The 17868-nt window shown below is 30.0% G+C and overlaps 1 protein-coding gene across 8 annotated transcripts in view; it reads right to left on the bottom strand.

The window, feature by feature from the left end:
* The window catches only part of LOC127278580 (potassium voltage-gated channel protein eag), a 1151741-nt gene that overhangs the window by 257672 nt on the left and 876201 nt on the right, over positions 1 to 17868 (bottom strand). The window contains exon 13 of one of the 8 annotated variants that reach the window (XM_051300368.1): positions 8352 to 8576. The exons of the other annotated variants lie outside the window; for them this stretch is intronic. Within the exon in view, the coding sequence (XP_051156325.1) occupies positions 8493 to 8576 (84 nt within the window). The 3' untranslated portion in view covers positions 8352 to 8492. Of the gene's footprint in view, positions 1 to 8351; positions 8577 to 17868 lie in introns of those variants that run through there. 8 annotated transcript variants of the gene reach the window in all.

The raw sequence follows: 17868 nt of genomic DNA, 5'->3' as shown, positions 1-17868 counted from the left end.
AATTTAAAGGATGAAATCTTGTTTTTAAAACTGTATTCTTCGATCTTTTCAAAAAATTTCAAAAAAACTACTTCTTTTTACAAAAATTTTAAGCCCAGTTCGATCGTAAAGAAACAATTTTTTCAATATTTTCAAAATTTTTTTAAATTTTGGAAATTTTGAATTTTTTAATATCTCCAGTTTTGTTTTATACTGCGTACTTTTATGTATTTTGATGCGCTAATTACGAAAACCATAGTGACAATATCCACAGATTTGATTTTTATGGTAGAAACCATAAAAAAGTCCTAAAAATTATGGTTTTCACCAAAGAAATTACATTTTTTGGTATTGTCACTATGATTTTCATAATCAGCGAATCAAAATACATATTTTGTGTCTCATACTTTTTTTAATTTTTCATATTTTACCCGAAAATTTGATTTTTATGATGAAAACCATAGAAAAGTTCTAAAATTTATCGTTTTTTTTTCGTTTTTTGGGTAAAATATGAAAAATTAAAAAAAGTATGAGACACAAAAAATGTATTTTGATTCGCTGATTATGAAAATCATAGTGACAATAACGAATAATTTAATTTCTTTGGTGAAAACCATAATTTTTAGGACTTTTTTATGGTTCCTACCATAAAAATCAAATTTGTGGGTATTGTCACTATGGTTTTCGGAATCAGCGCATCAAAATACATAAAAGTACGCAGTATAAAACAAAACCGGATATATTATTAAAAAATTCAAAATTTCCAAAATTTAAAATATTTTTGAAAATATTGAAAAAATTGTTTCTTTACGATCGAACTAGGCTTAAAATTTTTGTAAAAAGAAGTAGCTTTTTTGAAATTTTTTTGCATTATTCGAAAAAGCAGAAAAAATCTTTCAAAAACATACACAGTAAAGTTGGTTGTATCATTTTATATTTCAACGTTTTGATGCACATAAGTTATATCAAAATGAGAGTGTTTTGTAAATCATTTTTAGAAATGATACACGAAGCAGTCTCATTTTTTGATGCAAAAAATTTAATCAACTTATATTAATCATGGCCGAAATGAATCGACCGAAAAATAAACGATTTATTTTCAGTTATTTTCATAATAGTGTAATTGCGGAGACTATTTCACTATTTTATTTGAAAATGAAGTTAAAAGAAAATCAAAGACAATGTGCAATTCGATAATTAAATAGTGACAGCTTATAAACATAACCTAAAATGCATGAAAAAAAATTTGTCGATATAATCAATATAGCCGAGCTTTTTAGAAGGTAGGTGGCAGCACTCATTTTTTCCTTTCTTTAAATATTTTCTGAATCTTTTTTATAAAAAGCAAAACTCTTACTTAAAATATTGGTCAAAAAGATGTATTATGTTATCAAAAAAGTAATATTGTAATCTATAATATTGGTTTAAATAAGATATTAATTATTTTCAACAATATTTGTAATAAAATAATTCATTATTTTTTGCAATATTTTTAATGAAACAAATTTTTTTTTCACAAATATTTTTGATCAAATAATAAATATTTTTCATCAATGTCAGGAAGTACTATGTAAATAGAGTGAAATTGAAAAATTTAATTTTTCCACCATTTTTATTTTTGACTCACGAATAGAAATCTTTCTTTCTGTTGAGAGAAGGAGTTTGAACCTTAATTTTGATTATCAAAAAATCTTTATTTTTTATTAATGAAATGGGACTAAATATTGTTAATTTAAAAATTTTAATTTTTTCTCCTCTCAAGATTTCTACTCGTTGTGTCAAAAATTAAAAATGGAGAAAAAATTAAATTTTTTTATATTTAGTCTCATCCCCTTAATAAAAAATGGAGATTTTTTGCCAATAAAAATTAGGATTTTACCCCCTCCTCTTTACAGAAAGAAAAATACACTTTTAAAGGAAATTTTCATGAAAAAAAATATTTTTTTAATCAAAAATATTGGTGAAATAAATTAATTTTTTATTCAAAAATATTGGTGAAATAAATTAATTTTTTCATCAAAAATAATGATGAAAGAATAGTATATTATGTGGCAAGCACGTAAAGTAGTATTATTTATTATTTTATATTAAAAAATATTTGTGAAAAAAAAAATTTTTTCATTAAAAATATTGCAAAAAATAATGAATTATTTTATTACAAATATTGTTGAAAATAATTAATATCTTATTTAAACCAATATTATAGATTACAATATTACTTTTTTGATAACATAATACATCTTTTTGACCAATATTTTAAGTAAGAGTTTTGCTTTTTATAAAAAAGATTCAGAAAATATTTAAAGAAAGGAAAAGATGAGTGCTGCCACCTACCTTCTAAAAAGCTCGGCTATATTGATTATATCGACAAATTTTTTTTCATGCATTTTAGGTTATGTTTATAAGCTGTCACTATTTAATTATCGAATTGCACATTGTCTTTGATTTTCTTTTAACTTCATTTTCAAATTAAATAGTGAAATAGTCTCCGCAATTACACTATTACGAAAATAACTGAAAATAAATCGTTTATTTTTCGGTCGATTCATTTCGGCCATGATTAATATAAGTTGATTAAATTTTTTGCATCAAAAAATGAGACTGCTTCGAGTATCATTTCTAAAAATGATTTACAAAACGCTCTCAATTTGATACTTTCAAGAAAACTGTGATATTGGTCAAATTTTTTTTCATCCATTTATGCAATAGTTATGATTTTTCAAAAAATGCAATGCTCACATTTTGGTAATTGAATCACTTCAGAATTTTTACCCCATGTAAATTTGAGTACTGGAACTTAACAACAATCCATATATCTCTACTATAATTTTTTTATTTAATATGATAACAGAACAAGCCCACTTATAAAGTACCTAGTACTTTTTAAAATTAAATACAATAGCATAATGAAAAAACTCTGAATTTCAGTTTACAGTCATAGCATTAGTCTCCGTCGCATAAAGGTTAAAAATATAGAGTTGGATTAAAAAAATGTATAAATCTGAAGTTTAAATGTTACCGCAATAAAGAAAAATACTTTTGCTTCCTCGTGGAGGAAGCTTTGTAGTCCTTTCGTTTATAAAAATTTTCAAAGTGGCGGAAACAAATTTTTTTCTATATAGAAACATGTTATGTGAGATCTTGATCAATTGTCCTGATGTATGTATGTGTGTGTGTGGATCCCTTTTTTGTTTAGGCGATAACTTTAACAGGTCTTAATGGATTTACATAAAATTTGGTAGGCTCATTTATCATGTTAATATCCCAAATCTGACCAAAGGATTTTAAAAAATACCCCAAAAAAAAATTTTATCGTCTGTTTTCCAAAATTTTTTTTTAATCGAAAAAATTTTTAAATAGAAAAATTTAAGATTATATATAATAAAATCGTATTCCTTACGCCAAGACAAATCGATCGGTATATATAAAGTATACTTTTAATTTAAATTTAAAGAATAAATGAAAGTTAAAAAATCAAAAATTCACATTTTGGCAATAAAATTTTGTGATTTTTTAAACTGAAGTTTATATATGAAATAATTGTATTCCTTGCATGAAAACGAATCGATTGGTATATATAAAGTATACATTTGAGGTAAATTTAATAAATTAATGAAAGTTAAAAAAAAATTCCCAGTTTAGCTGAAAAATTTTGTATTTATTTAAATTCATGTTTAAACATAAAATAATTGTGTTCCTTGCATTGAAACAAACCGATATAATTGTAAATAATTATAAATTATATATTATTTTACATTAATTTTCAGAAATTTCAGCTAAAATGTGAATTTTTTATTTTTTAACTTCCATTAATTCTTTAAATTTAACTCAAATCTATAGGTACTCAAATGTTTATATTATTATTATATTATTTTTGTATGTTTATTTCAATGTTAATGCTTTCTCCACGAGGAAGCAAATTTTTTTGCTTATCGTAAAGAGGAAGCAAAATGTTCATGTAATGAACATTTGAATTTACAACTTGTTTTACTTATGTCCCGATTCAAGAACCGGTCGGACGCTCGGAACATAGTCCCTCAAATCAGGCACTGCACAGAAATGTCAATAACATTTAATGTCAAATATTTTGATTTTTAAAATATACTGCTTTGTAGAAAATGAGAAATCAAAATTTTTTCTTTTAATTTTATTGAAATTGTTTTGCGTTGACAGATTTGGGGATTTACGTCTTAATCGTCCGACCGGTTTTTGAATTATGAAAATTACATAATTTCCTGAAAATTATTTAAATTAGCTTAACAATTAACTTAATTAGAGTCTTGGAACGTAACGATTCCGAACATTTCAGCAGGGGGATTTTGATTAGATACTTAATTTGTTTAATCACTTTTTGTGTGAATTAATGCTTTAGTAGCAAATTATACTTTTACAAAATGTACTTTAAATTAAGAAACACTTTCTTTAAATTAGTTTATATAATTTTATTATATAAAGAATTTTTGAAAAAAAAGTTAAAGTTTGTAATAAATGCATGTTACGAAAAAACTGTATTTCTATAAAATAAAGCTACTCTTTTTTCATTGAATGCGAGTATGTTTTTTTTACATATGTCTTAATTCTTTCACTCAATCGTACAATTCGTTATTTTTTATTGAAGTAGGGGAAGGTGGGGGAATTGGAGCCCCTTAAGGAAAATGATTAAAAAAACAACTTATTTTTATAATTCATGGGTAGGGGAGACCGAGGCTGAAAGTGCCGATTTTGAGAAAACTAAATAAAATGCTAGTAAAATGAAGCACATCGCGCTGGGGAGAGTTCCCTACTGAAAATCCCTGTACAAGATCTTGTACAATTTCCTGTACAGGATCAGCAACTGAACTTGTACAAGTTCTGACCAGTTCCTGTACAGAAAAATGCTGTACAAATATGCATGATCTTGTACAATTTCATGTATAAGTACTTGTACATGAACACGTCCATGTTCTTACACATGTTAATTTTTTTTTCCTAGCGGATACGCCTGACGCATCTCGGACGCTTTTTGCGTCCAGCCCTGGCGGATTCGATTTGCGTAATGTCTACTTAACTAAGCGGACTTTAGGTAGACATTAGGTAGACATGTAAAAAAACGTATAAAAAAGCTATTAATCGACTTATTATGATAAAAAAAGTTGATAAAAGGGTAAATGAATGTTTATAGAGTAAATTCGTACAAAATTTGTAATTAATAAAGCAATAAATAATTAATAATGAATGGAAATGTGCGCGAGGTACCTGATCAGTTCAGCTGTACAATTATTTTCGTGCTATTTTCATGAAAAGAATATAAATTAACTGCAAAAACAATTGATATTTATAAAAAAGTGTAAAATTGATTTATTTTATTGTTTGCAATACGAATTATTAAATATTAATTAAGTTTTTATCAAATGTGAATAGTGTTGTGAAAACCTGTGAAAACTAATGAGTTACTACATTACCGATCGCATATGATAATAAAAAGTTCTCGATGAGTGTAACAAAAAAGCTGCAATCATGTCCGTAATTTTGGACGAGAAACAATTATGAAATCAATAATTATTTGTATAACTTTATTCTGCATTTTAAAATTCACTTTTTATTTTCTTTCAAAGCAAAAGCATGGAAGAAAACATGCTCGCACTGTATTGTAAAGACTGGTGGCGCCATCTCTCATATGCGATCGGTAATGTAGTAACTCATTAGTTTTCACAGGTTTTCACAACACTATTCACATTTGATAAAAACTTAATTATTATTTAATAATTCGTATTGCAAACAATAAAATTAAATTAATTTTACACTTTTTTATAAATATCAATTGTTTTTGCAGTTAATTTATATTCTTTTCATGAAAATAGCACGAAAATAATTGTACAGCTGAACTGATCAGGTACCTCGCGCACATTTCCATTCATTATTAATTATTTATTGCTTTATTAATTACAAATTTTGTACGAATTTACTCTATAAACATTCATTTACCCTTTTATCAACTTTTTTTTATCATAATAAGTCGATTAATAGCTTTTTTATACGTTTTTTTACATGTCTACCTAATGTCTACCTAAAGTCCGCTTAGTTAAGTAGACATTACGCAAATCGAATCCGCCAGGGAGGAAGCGTCCAGGGAGCGTCGGAACTGGACGGTATCAAAAAACATGGTTTTAATGCGAAAATACATGAAAGTAAATCTTGTAATTGATAGAAAAAGTGTTCATGAGCAATTTAAGACCTTGTTTGCCATAAATTAATGCGAAATAACACTTTTTCAATGTTTTTCCAACATTAAAAATACATATCAAGCACACATTTCACGGAATTATATCTAAATCTTACAATACAAACTCCACCGACATTGGTACATATTTTACACTTTATTTCACTTATTTCGCATTAATTTATGGCAAACAAGGTCTTAAATTGCTCATGAACACTTTTTCTATCAATTACAAGATTTACTTTCATGTATTTTCGCATTAAAACCATGTTTTTTGATACCGTCCAGTTCCGACGCTCCCTGGACCCTTCCTGGACGCAAAAAGCGTCCGAGATGCGTCAGGCGTATCCGCTAGGGATTACTAAAAATTAAAAACTTCAAAGGCTGCGCAATAGTTTTTAGCATGCATGAGTTACGAATCTTAGTGGTTAAAAATTATCAAAATCTCAAATTTTATTAAAAAAAAAAAAAATTTTACAACTATACATGTGCAAGAACATGAACGTGTTCATGTACAAGTACTTATACATGAAATTGTACAAGATCTTGTTCCAAATTCGTATGCATTTTCTTGTACAGGAACTGGTCAGAACTTGTACAAGTTCAGTTGCTGATCCTGTACAGGAAATTGTACAAGATCTTATACAGGGATTTACAGTAGGGCAGAAATTATGGTCAGGGCCTCCCAACGCCCTTCCCAGTTTGCCAGGATTCTGGCAAGGGTCTCCCATGGCAAACTGGCAAGGACCTAGTAATGGCTTGAAACGGTTTTGCAAGGATTTACCCTACTTTGGGATGAACTTGCCAGGGCCATGAGAGTTTTCCTGGGAATTACCCTATATTTTATGACAAAAATAAACAATCAGTAAAAAGTGTACTACAGGTTTATAATCAGTTGTAAAAAGTAATTGATTGAATTAGTAAACAACAAAACTTATATACTGATACAATCAGAAGAATGCACAATTCCTGCCCGACAAATAATCATCCCAAAGTCGACCCAACTTCAAATAGGTAGTAACACCAACACTAAAAAAATTAAATATGGAATTAATTATACATTTAACACATTATTTATTATTGGAGACCTTATATTTTACCCCTACCTACTATTATTTAACGCAATCGCTTATATAAATTTTGAAAAATATTTAACACTCGCTAGGATCGAACCCCCTAACCTTACGCTCCGCAAGCTAACACGCTAACCATTACGCCAACTTAACGTGAGAAAATAAATACAAAATTGATTTGATAAGTTCCGACTGAGAAAAATGAAGACTTGAGGAGCAGAACAATAAAGAAACAATAATTATATATAAATTATAATTTATTTTTAAAGTTAATTAATTTATTTAACATATAAGGGAGCGTTCACAAATTACGTAACGTTTTTTTTTAAATTTTGACCCCCCCCTCCCCATGTAACACGTTATTGCATACATTAGCGCCATTTTTTCTGCTGTCCGTAACAAAGTGCTTGACCCCCCCTCCCCCAAAAAATGTTACGTAATTTTTGAACGCTCCCTAAGTCAATATTTTCATTTTTTTTATTTTACTAAAACTTAGGAACATAAGTTTTCTTATTATCTAAAATATAGATAATATAGTTAAAAAAGACAAATAAATTTTAGTTTCTGTAAACAAAAAATCACTTATTTCTTTTGAGTTGCTGATAAAATTCTTAGATTAAAATTGTTAAATTAACATTTGTGCTAAACTTTTTTTTAAAAAATTAACTTAATTAATTTTTTTTTAATTTTTTAAGAAATTAATAATTTTAATAAATTAATTATTTTAATTAATTAATTATTTTAATTAATTAATTTAAAATTCATAAATATTATTATTAAATAATTATTACTTGATAAAATATTTTGCATGGAAATTTACTTTTTTTATAGTTTTATTTAGTGTTAAAAATTACTTTTTACTTTGAGGTTATGTCATAAAACTATGGCAAGACCGAGTTACTCTCGGGAATGCCAGACTTGTGGAAAAACTGGCAAGGGCCATTCCACTGCCTTGATATGTTTTTTTAAGGGTATATTGCAAACATAACATAACCAAGTAACTTTCGTTAAATCTAGGAAACGCCAGACTTGTGAAAAAACTGGCAAGGGCCATGAGAGAGGCTTACTTAAAATAGAACTAAGTAGGGAAATTTCTGCACGGGTTATTGTATACCGGGTTTGTTGCAATAATTAAATGTAACTATGCTCACTTTTAACTGGCTTCCTTGGAATTTCACATTTTCCTACCCTGAGCAATGATTATGTCGTTATGTTAGGTTTAGTAGACCCACAATAAAATTCTACGATGGTATAGATTGTATTTGTGCCACAAAGAAGTGCGTTAGAATAGATGTAGTAATTTTCCGTATTCCAGTTTCTATTATCTGGAAACAGATATTCTTATTTAGTACCTTGTCTCCTGCCTTACAATTTTGTGGATATCATTTTTTGTCATTGTAAGTTTTTGATTTTTCCTTTGCAAATATTAAATTTCCTCTTGTGGTGTTTTTCATTTCTTTACAGTCTTGTTATAAAATTTTATATATATATATATATATATATATATATGGGGCATTCCACGTCAACGAGAGACCCCCCGCCCCCAGAATAGATTTAAATGAAAAAAGTTCAAATACGGCTTAAAATTTAGGTAATTACATCTACTTTAAAATGCAAAGTGGCAAAATAAAAAATTCAAGATGGCGGATCCAATATGGTGAAAAAAGTAAAAAAAAATGCTTGAATTCACTTGAAATTTGTTACTCGGGGGTTTTTAGGGTCGCTAAACACAAATATGAAATCAGATTTTTAATATTAAAAATGGCGGATACAATATGGTGGCCAATTTTTAAAAATTTTAACAAATTTCAATAAAACGTATCTTATGGTGCTTTGTAGGGTTGTAAAAAGTTCTAAAGGTTTTAAATTGAATTAGAAATTTAGGTAATTACTCCTACTTTAAAATGCTAAGTGTCAAAATAAAAAATTCAAGATGGCGGATCCAATATGGTGAAAGAAGTAACAAAAAAAGCTATAATTCAATTGAAATTTGTCACTCAGGGGTTTTTAGGGTCGCTGAACACTAATCTGACATCAGATTTTAAATATTCAAAATGGCGGATCCAATATGGCGACCGATTTTTAAAAATCGAAACAAATTTAAATAAAAAATGGATTACGAGAGTTCGTAGGGTTGTAAGAAGTTCCAAAGGTTTTTTATTGAGATAGAAATTTAGGTAATTAGACATACTTTCAAATAAAAAATGGCCAAACACAAATTTCATAATGGTGAACCTAATATGACAGAAGAAGTAACAAAAAAAGCTTCAATTCAATTGAAATTTGTCCCTCGGGACTAAGATAAGTAGACCTTACTTTTACTAGTTGGATTTTTACCCTTTCTTACTTTAACTAGTTGGAACCTAAATTGATCTTGCCTTAAGGTATCACATCGATAAAACCGTTTTCTATAAATTTTCTTGAAAATTTTCCCATATGCTATTATCATTCTTGAAAAATTTACAAAATATGAAGAATTTTCGCCGTACGGAACCAGAGATATTAGCAATCAAAGTTGCTTATTTTGCATGGGAGACGGGACTAATGTATGGGAAGTACATTTTCATAAATATCATCAGAAGTTTTCTATAAATTTTTTTCAAAAACTAATGTTGAATTCACGAATAAATTTGGAACTAAAATATACAAAGAAATTTATAATTTACCGTGCCGTTTATTTGTAATTATAAATTAAAAATTCTATTTCATGACGTCAATTGCAATATATAGCACACCCGCCACTTTGATGTGGCAACATCGCAGGATGGTGACATTAGTTAGAGAGAGACAGTAGTCCACAGTAGTCAAAGCGAGACTTATAGCGACGTTGTCAAACCTCCTACTCCTTCTAATCGCTGCTAGTGTGGGGTATACATGTACGAGTGTATTTGTAGAAGTAGGTACAGTATGGGCTGAGAGTATAGGGAGTTGAGGGCGAAAGTATAGTGCGGGAAGTAGTAATGCGAGCTACAAACTTTTGACTCCGATTAGTGCCGATGTGATACCTTAATTGGTTGGACTCTTTATGTTACTATTGCACCGTAAGGTCCCTTTCACCGTGTCAGGACACATATATATATATATCACATGTTTGAAGTTTTTCATTATATGCGAGTGGTGAATCACTTTACGGGGATCGTGCTAATTGTCCAAATATTAATTCATATTGAGTATATGTAGTAGAAGAGATTGGGGTTAAAGCGTACACGGGGATATGCAACGCACCTTTTCTTAATGAACATATGTGAAAAGTTTGTAATGTCATTTCATTTTTTTAGTAGCATTACTCATCTGCATATCTGAACAACGCGTTTTTCTTGCCAAAAGTAAAAAAAATTCTTTTATAAAATATTTAGGGAATCCTTGAAATTTTTTTAAACCACAAAAGAGCCGAAAAACACTAGAAAAATATTCACAAAGCGCTTTTGAACGCCATCTATTGATCAACGTGTGTAACCCAGTAAAAAGCGAGGAAGTGAAAGGAACACGGAGAAAAGTGGGACTTTTGTACAAACAATTTTTGGATTGTTGTCAATAGATTTGTTGATATTACAATTCAAAATTTTAATATTACAATTCGGATTGTTATCAATACAAATGTATGTTGTTTTAATAACAATACGAATTTTCTGTTGTCAGATTTGTCCAGTTTGCAATTCCGTACAGTTGCAGAAGCAAAACTCTCTGTCGATTGCTGATGGAACAATCTGGATTTGTTCAGCTGACAGGTTTATTGTTCCATGTCACGTGGTCATTTTGAATTCTCGCAAACTGGCGTGCAGATCGTCGCGTCGTTTGCTTCTGGCACATGTGCCACTTTTGCTTTTATTATTAGTTTTTTAAAAAAATGACAAAGTGCTGTTAAATAATGAATCCGGTTAAAGTGAGAAATCTATTGCAAGTGGGGTGAATGGATGAAGAGACAATTTCATCGTTTATCGGTAAGTTATATTCGGTTACTATTGAACATAACCTCACCTTAAAAAATACAAAATGTATATTAAATATTATTTAACAACAAATTTCAACTCAAAATAATTTTTTGGTTTCAGGTCAAAGAATTTGATTCAGAAGCAGCATGTTTCACAGATTTTAATGCAAATGAAACTGGTGATATGACCTACGAAAATCTGCTATCGATTATTTTAGAAGGCGAAGAAACTGAACAAATTGTATTAGACGGATCAAAGCTTTGTTAATAAAACAAATTCTTTTGCCGATTTAACAATTTAGTTTTGTTATTTCAACTGTTCCATAACAATTTTCTTTGTTCATCAAACAATTCTGTTTGTTCACAGAACAATCCCATTTTAACAATTTTTTTTGTCCCAACAACAAATAGAACTGCTGGTTCTATATTGACAATCCGGAATTGTTGTGTGGACTTAATTTTTAGTAACCCTAACAATTCTTTTTTCTCTGAGAATTGAAAATTTTCAATTCTCCTGAATTCCGATTATGTCCAATTCTTTTGTATCCATCTTGGGCAGTCAAAAATAATGCCAGTTGAATTCTCTTCAATTCAGTTTTAATATTTTGTGCAGAAAAAAATTTGACGGTCCGACGATTTGAACTGTCAATTCTCAATGATCTTAATCGTATTTCAGAACCAAATAATATGTTGGATTATTTTGTTAGTGTAGGTTCTGCTTGCATATATCCAAGTTTAGGACTTCAAGTTAAGAAGAGCATCTATGTTGGCGCCTCTGTTTTTACTGCGGAATGTATTACAATAAATGACGCGCTAGACATTGCTTTGAGTCACAAAGATTGTAACTTCCTCATTTTCTCGGACTCCTTAAGCGCTTTAGAAAGTCTAAAATCAATAAATCTTAATATCAAAACAAATTCATATATTTTTGATATAAAAAAAAGTTTTTATAGTTCCACACAAAAAATTCAAATAATAGCTATATTAAATTTTATTGGATTCCGTCACACATTGGGCTTTCCTTCGAGGAAATGAGGAAGCAGATCAATTTGCAAAAGCTGCTACAATGACAGAACATTATAATTACATAAAAAATCCCTTCCCTGACTTTTTTGAATCTTTTAAAAAAACATCCTATTTACAAACGAAATTTTTTATTTTGGAACAAGGACTTAATAAAAGTAAATTCTATTTTCAAAATTATTACTCAGATAGGCGAAAACCATGGTTTCATGGTAAACTCCTTACTAGAAAATATATAGTTTGTAACGAAGCATTCGTTAGATGATCTTTGGCTTGCCGGATCGATGAGGGGTCTTACTTTTCATGTGGCAGTCTTTATCAGTTTCTTTCGCGAAATCTGTCGAAGGACTGATGTACGCAGGCGTGACGTGCGAACGTTCACGGGGGGCGGCGATTAGGGCCGAATGGTCATTTCGTAGGTTTGGGGCTGTCTATAGGAGCGAGAGAGATAGAGGCATAGTGGAGATCCTAGGACCGGCAGGGGGATCGTCAGAGCAGTTCGATTACCCGATTGATATTGAGCGGACGTGCTCACGAGTTCAATTATTCCTTATACATATTTTGTTCTATATTTTATTATAATTAATTTTAGTGGTTAATATAAATAGTTGTTTGTTGAAATTGGAATATTTTTCTAAGTGTCGTTCTCCTTTGCTGATTTCTTTCCAATCCTTGAGAAGCGGCGTCGGTTCGAGTCAGCTGAGCGTCCTCAAGGTAAGTTTGGTTAATGTTGGCCTGCCTCAATGTCCGGCATCAGATGTTCTTGTCTTGGAGGATCCCCTTGTGAGATTTTTAGTGAAAAGTACCCTTTTGAATTGGCGGTTTAGATGCCAAATTTATTTAATTATAAATTCAAAAACCACGTTACAAGTTTCAATAAATCGTTCCAGAGCTGATCATTACAATTTGGCCAGCTCTTTAACTCGGATAGGTATCATTGGAAATGCTATGATAAATTTTTTAATTAGATTAGTTAACTTTTCGTTTATAAGAAACTTTTTTGGTTTAACTTTTCCAAAAGCAATTTTTTGACCGCAAGGTGCACATATTTCACCGTCCGACAAAATTAAACTTTTTTTTTCACACACGAAAAAATAAATGATTGTCAGAAACTAGGACCAAAAAAAATATACCCGTGTCTGGCCGTTTTGCTAGATCAGGTCATTTTTTGCTTTTAGGGGTAAAAACAACTCTTAAATGAAAGGTGATAGGAAATCTTGTACAAATTAATAATTTTTTATGAAACCTGGTATCTCGGGGTTTTCTGGGTCGCTGATTACGAATCTGATGTCAGATTTTCAAAATTCAAAATGGCGGATCCAATATGGCGGTCGAAATTTATAAAAATTCACCAATTCATTTGAAAGTTGTTACTTAGGGGTTTTTGGGGTCGCTGAGTACGAATCTGAAGTCAGATTTGCAAAATTCAAAATGACGGATTCAATATGGCAGTCGAGATTTATAAAAGTTCATCGAATTCACTTGAAACCTGTTACTTGAAGGTTTTTGGGGTCGCTGATAACGAATATGATGTCAGAATTGAAAATTCAAAATGGCGGATTCAATATGGCGTTTGAAATTTATTAAAGTTCGTCGAATTCACTTGAAACTTGTTACTTGAAGGTTTTTGGGGTTGCTGATTACAAATTTGATGTCGGGGTTTTCAAAATTCAAAATAGCGAATCTAATATGGTGGTCGAATTTTTAAATCGTAAAAATAAGCGTCTAAAATTTACACAAACGTAATACAAGAGTTGTTATGAAATGTTTGTATTAATTTTATTTTATTGCATTATATTTGTTTAATCAATTTTAATTATAACCTTTTGAATTTATTAATTTTAATAGAAACTTAGTTAATAAATATACAAATTAACAGATTAAAAATCACTTAAAATAAAAATTTTAAAATGTTGGCTTGCAAATTTTAACAAAAAATTGATTGAACATTTAAATTTTCCAAATTATTTTTTAGATTTGTGATCTTCACCTTTATTAGATTTGGCGTTTTTATTATTCTTATCTGACATCACTTTCGTACTTAGAGACGCCGAAAGCCCTTAGATACCAAGTTTTATAAAAAATTAACAATTTTTATAAATTTCAACCGTCATATTGAGTCTGCCCTACTGAATTTTAAAAATCTACAATCAGATTCGTACTCAGCGACCCCAAAAACCCAGAGATACGAATTTTTATAAAAAACTAATAACATTTGTAAATTTCGACCACCATATTCGATCCGCCATTTTGAATTTTGAAAACCCGACATCGAATTCGTTATCAGCGACCCCAAAAACGTTCAAGTCACAAGTTTTAAGTGAATTCGATGAACTTTTATAAATTTCGACCGCCATATTGAATCTGCCATTTTGAATTTTAAAAATCTGACTTCAGATTCGTACTCAGCGACCCCAAAAACCCCTAAGTAACAACTTTCAAATGAATTGGTGAATTTTTATAAATTTCGACCGCCATATTGGATCCGCCATTTTGAATTTTGAAAATCTGACATCAGATTCGTAATCAGCGACCCGGAAAACCCCGAGATACCAGGTTTCATAAAAAATTATTAATTTGTACAAGATTTCCTATCACCTTTCATTTAAGGGTTGTTTTTACCCCTAAAAGCAAAAAATGACCTGATCTAGCAAAACGGCCAGACACGGGTATCTTTTTTTTGGTCCTAGTTTCTGAAAATCATTTATTTTTTCGTGTGTGAAAAATCGTGTCGGACGGTGTTTTCTTCCGGTTCTCCGCATGAGAACTTATTTTAAAATAGAGAAAAAGCAATTGGTCTTACGTGTAATCAATAAGTTAATCAGTCAGTTATTACAAAACTAATCCACGAATACATTGATATAAATAAATGAATGAATAAAATTTCAACTTGAAGAAGCTAAATTAAGCTTAATGATAACCTTAAAATATGAAAAATTATTGTAAAACGCAGTTTAAAAATATTTCGAAAAAAATCGGTTCTGATTTCAGGCAAAGACGTTTTAGCGTCTATAAAGAGTAATCTACAAGCTTTTGTATCCCAAGAAGCACGGTATATTCCCAGAATATCCGTTGAATACCACAGTGGAATATTCTCATGATCTTCTAGGAAAACCAAAATGTCCGCATCATGGGAATATTCCATAGTGACATTCAGGGTATATTCCAGTGACATTGAGGAAATATTCCTCGGTGACATTCATGGAATATTCTAGTGACATTAAGGGGATATGCAGGTGATATTGTGGAAATATTCCAGTGATATTGAGGGAATATTCCACGGTTACATTGAATTTTTTTTTAAAATGTGTTTTTAATCTTCCTGCTTATTCAAATAACAATTTATAACATATTTCTATTATTTCAACACTTAAAAAAAATTCAATATAACCGTGGAATATTCCCTCAATATCACTGGAATATTCCTTTAATATTACCCTCAATGTCACTGGAATATACCCTGAATGTCACTGTGGAATATTCCCATGATGCGGACATTTTGATTTTCCTGGAAGATCATGGGAATATTCCACGGTGGTATTCAAGGGATATTCAGGGGATATACCGTGCTGCTTGGGTATGTATTTTATTATAAGTCAAATATACTAATGCTTAGTGAGTACGTACTACGAATGTGAAACTCTAGGCACCCGTAAAATTTTTTTACTTAAACATTATTTATAAAACTTTTTAAAAATTTGTAAATAAGTTTACTAGTAGCATTTATTTTTAATAAAGCAGTTCAAAAAGATAAAAGTTAATAATTATCAACAATTATAAATTATAAAACCATATATATATAAATTTTGGAAGTTTTGAAATTGTGCAACATCAATGTAGGATTAAGACGCATGGCGATAGGGTTTGCAGATGATTTAATTGTGTATACCAGTAACACGTATGTTTTAAGGGCACAAAATGACTTACAATCGAACAGTTGCGTGCATTCGATAGACTATGTCTAACAGCGTGTCTCAACCTCAATCGTAACCTCCACACTGAATATCGAACTGTGATAATAAGGCCCTCTCCAGAATGGAGCTAAATGCGACGCATCCCCATTTGCTTAGCATTGCGATGCGTCGCGTCTGCGTTGCGTCTGGCTCATTCTGGAACGAGCCTAATAATGTTATTTATAATAAAGCGAACATCACGCGTATCGACACATTTATAATTTAAACAACTAGAGATCATATAGCGAAGGCAATAAGGAATGAGTTAAATCCGTTGATTCGAGATGCGTTTCAAGTAAATGATGACTATTTATATAATGCTATTACTAAAGGTTATTTGGCGTTTTAAACGTTTTTGTATTTAGATAGGCATGGGTATGTTCAAAATGATGCCGGTTTACCGATTTTGTATCATGTAACGAGAAGAAAAGGCTGGGGTAGAATTCTGTATAATAAAAATTATATTCTCAACGATAATTCGATCAAGATGTGCCTATCAACGGACTTGCATTACAAAGCGCGCGAAATCACGTTTTGAGAAGAACGCGTTTAAAGTTTTCGTTACAAAAAAGTAGTGTTTTAACTATAACCTTGAAGACGTTAGATATTCGAAAATAACTATTGCTCTAACACCAAGATTTACTATCACTTGCTTATGGTGCTTGCTAATGACAGTTAATAAAATTATATTGACAAAAAACCGAAAGAATAGAGGGATCTCGTGCACATAGTTAACTGCATTTGGTAGCATCTAAAGTGCTAAACTTATGTTTACTATAGACATTCATACATCTAATTATAGATTAGTAACGTAGGATCATTTTTTACAGATAGTAAACTATTTTTTAAAGCAAAAAAAAATTGTAAAAAATTTTTTTTTTACACGAGTTTTCCCCTTTAATGTAACAATTGTACACATGTCGTGACGAAAGTTAATTTATAAACTGTTAGTGTATATAGTGACTGTTAATAATGTGAGTGAACTAATTGACGAAAAAATAAGTTTATTTTTGGAACTGTTTATTTAAGAGAAACACCGGCTACGGAAAATAAAGAAAATAATACTAATTTTTATAGTATTAAAGTTGATGTAAGTAAAACCATTCATACATTGTAATTTTTGAGTTATAATAAATGGTATTCAAATAGATTTATGTAGGGGTGACTGGCTTCACTTGGCGCACTTTTTAGTCTTTGTTGTGTAACTTATTCATTTTTGCTTTTTTTTTAAAGTTATTGTATAAAAAACTTGTTGTAACATCTCAGCTTTAATTTAGAAAAAAGAAAGTTGCAATATATTTAAAACTTTTCTTTTTATACCACTTTATTTGAAGCTGTGCAAAGTGCGCCAAGCAACCCCGGCGCGTGGTTGCCTAGCGCACTACCCGGGGTTGCGTGGCGCAGGAGTGAAATTAATTAAATTATATTATTTAAAGTGTAAACAATATAAGACTTAACAAAATAAGTCTTGTACTGTAATTTTACAATAAAATTATAAAATCGTAAAATTATCAACAACAAAAAATATTTATTGATAATTACGCTGTAAATATTTAAAAACCCATTACAGTACAATTTCGGTAAGTGTCAAGTGGTAGGGACCACAACATTTGATAAGTGTCGGATTGCCCCTTGAGTAGTGGTGGGGTGGCAGACAGTGCCGTATCATGGTGTCTTCTAATGCTTATTAATGTATAATTCTTGTCGGAT

Source organism: Leptopilina boulardi, unplaced genomic scaffold (assembly GCF_019393585.1).
Source record: "Leptopilina boulardi isolate dan_hultmark-lab unplaced genomic scaffold, ZJU_Lbou_2.1 LbouV2_208, whole genome shotgun sequence".
NCBI classification, from domain to species: domain Eukaryota; kingdom Metazoa; phylum Arthropoda; class Insecta; order Hymenoptera; family Figitidae; genus Leptopilina; species Leptopilina boulardi.
Note: the sequence above shows the minus strand (reverse complement) of the source record. Positions and strands in the feature narration are given on the sequence as shown.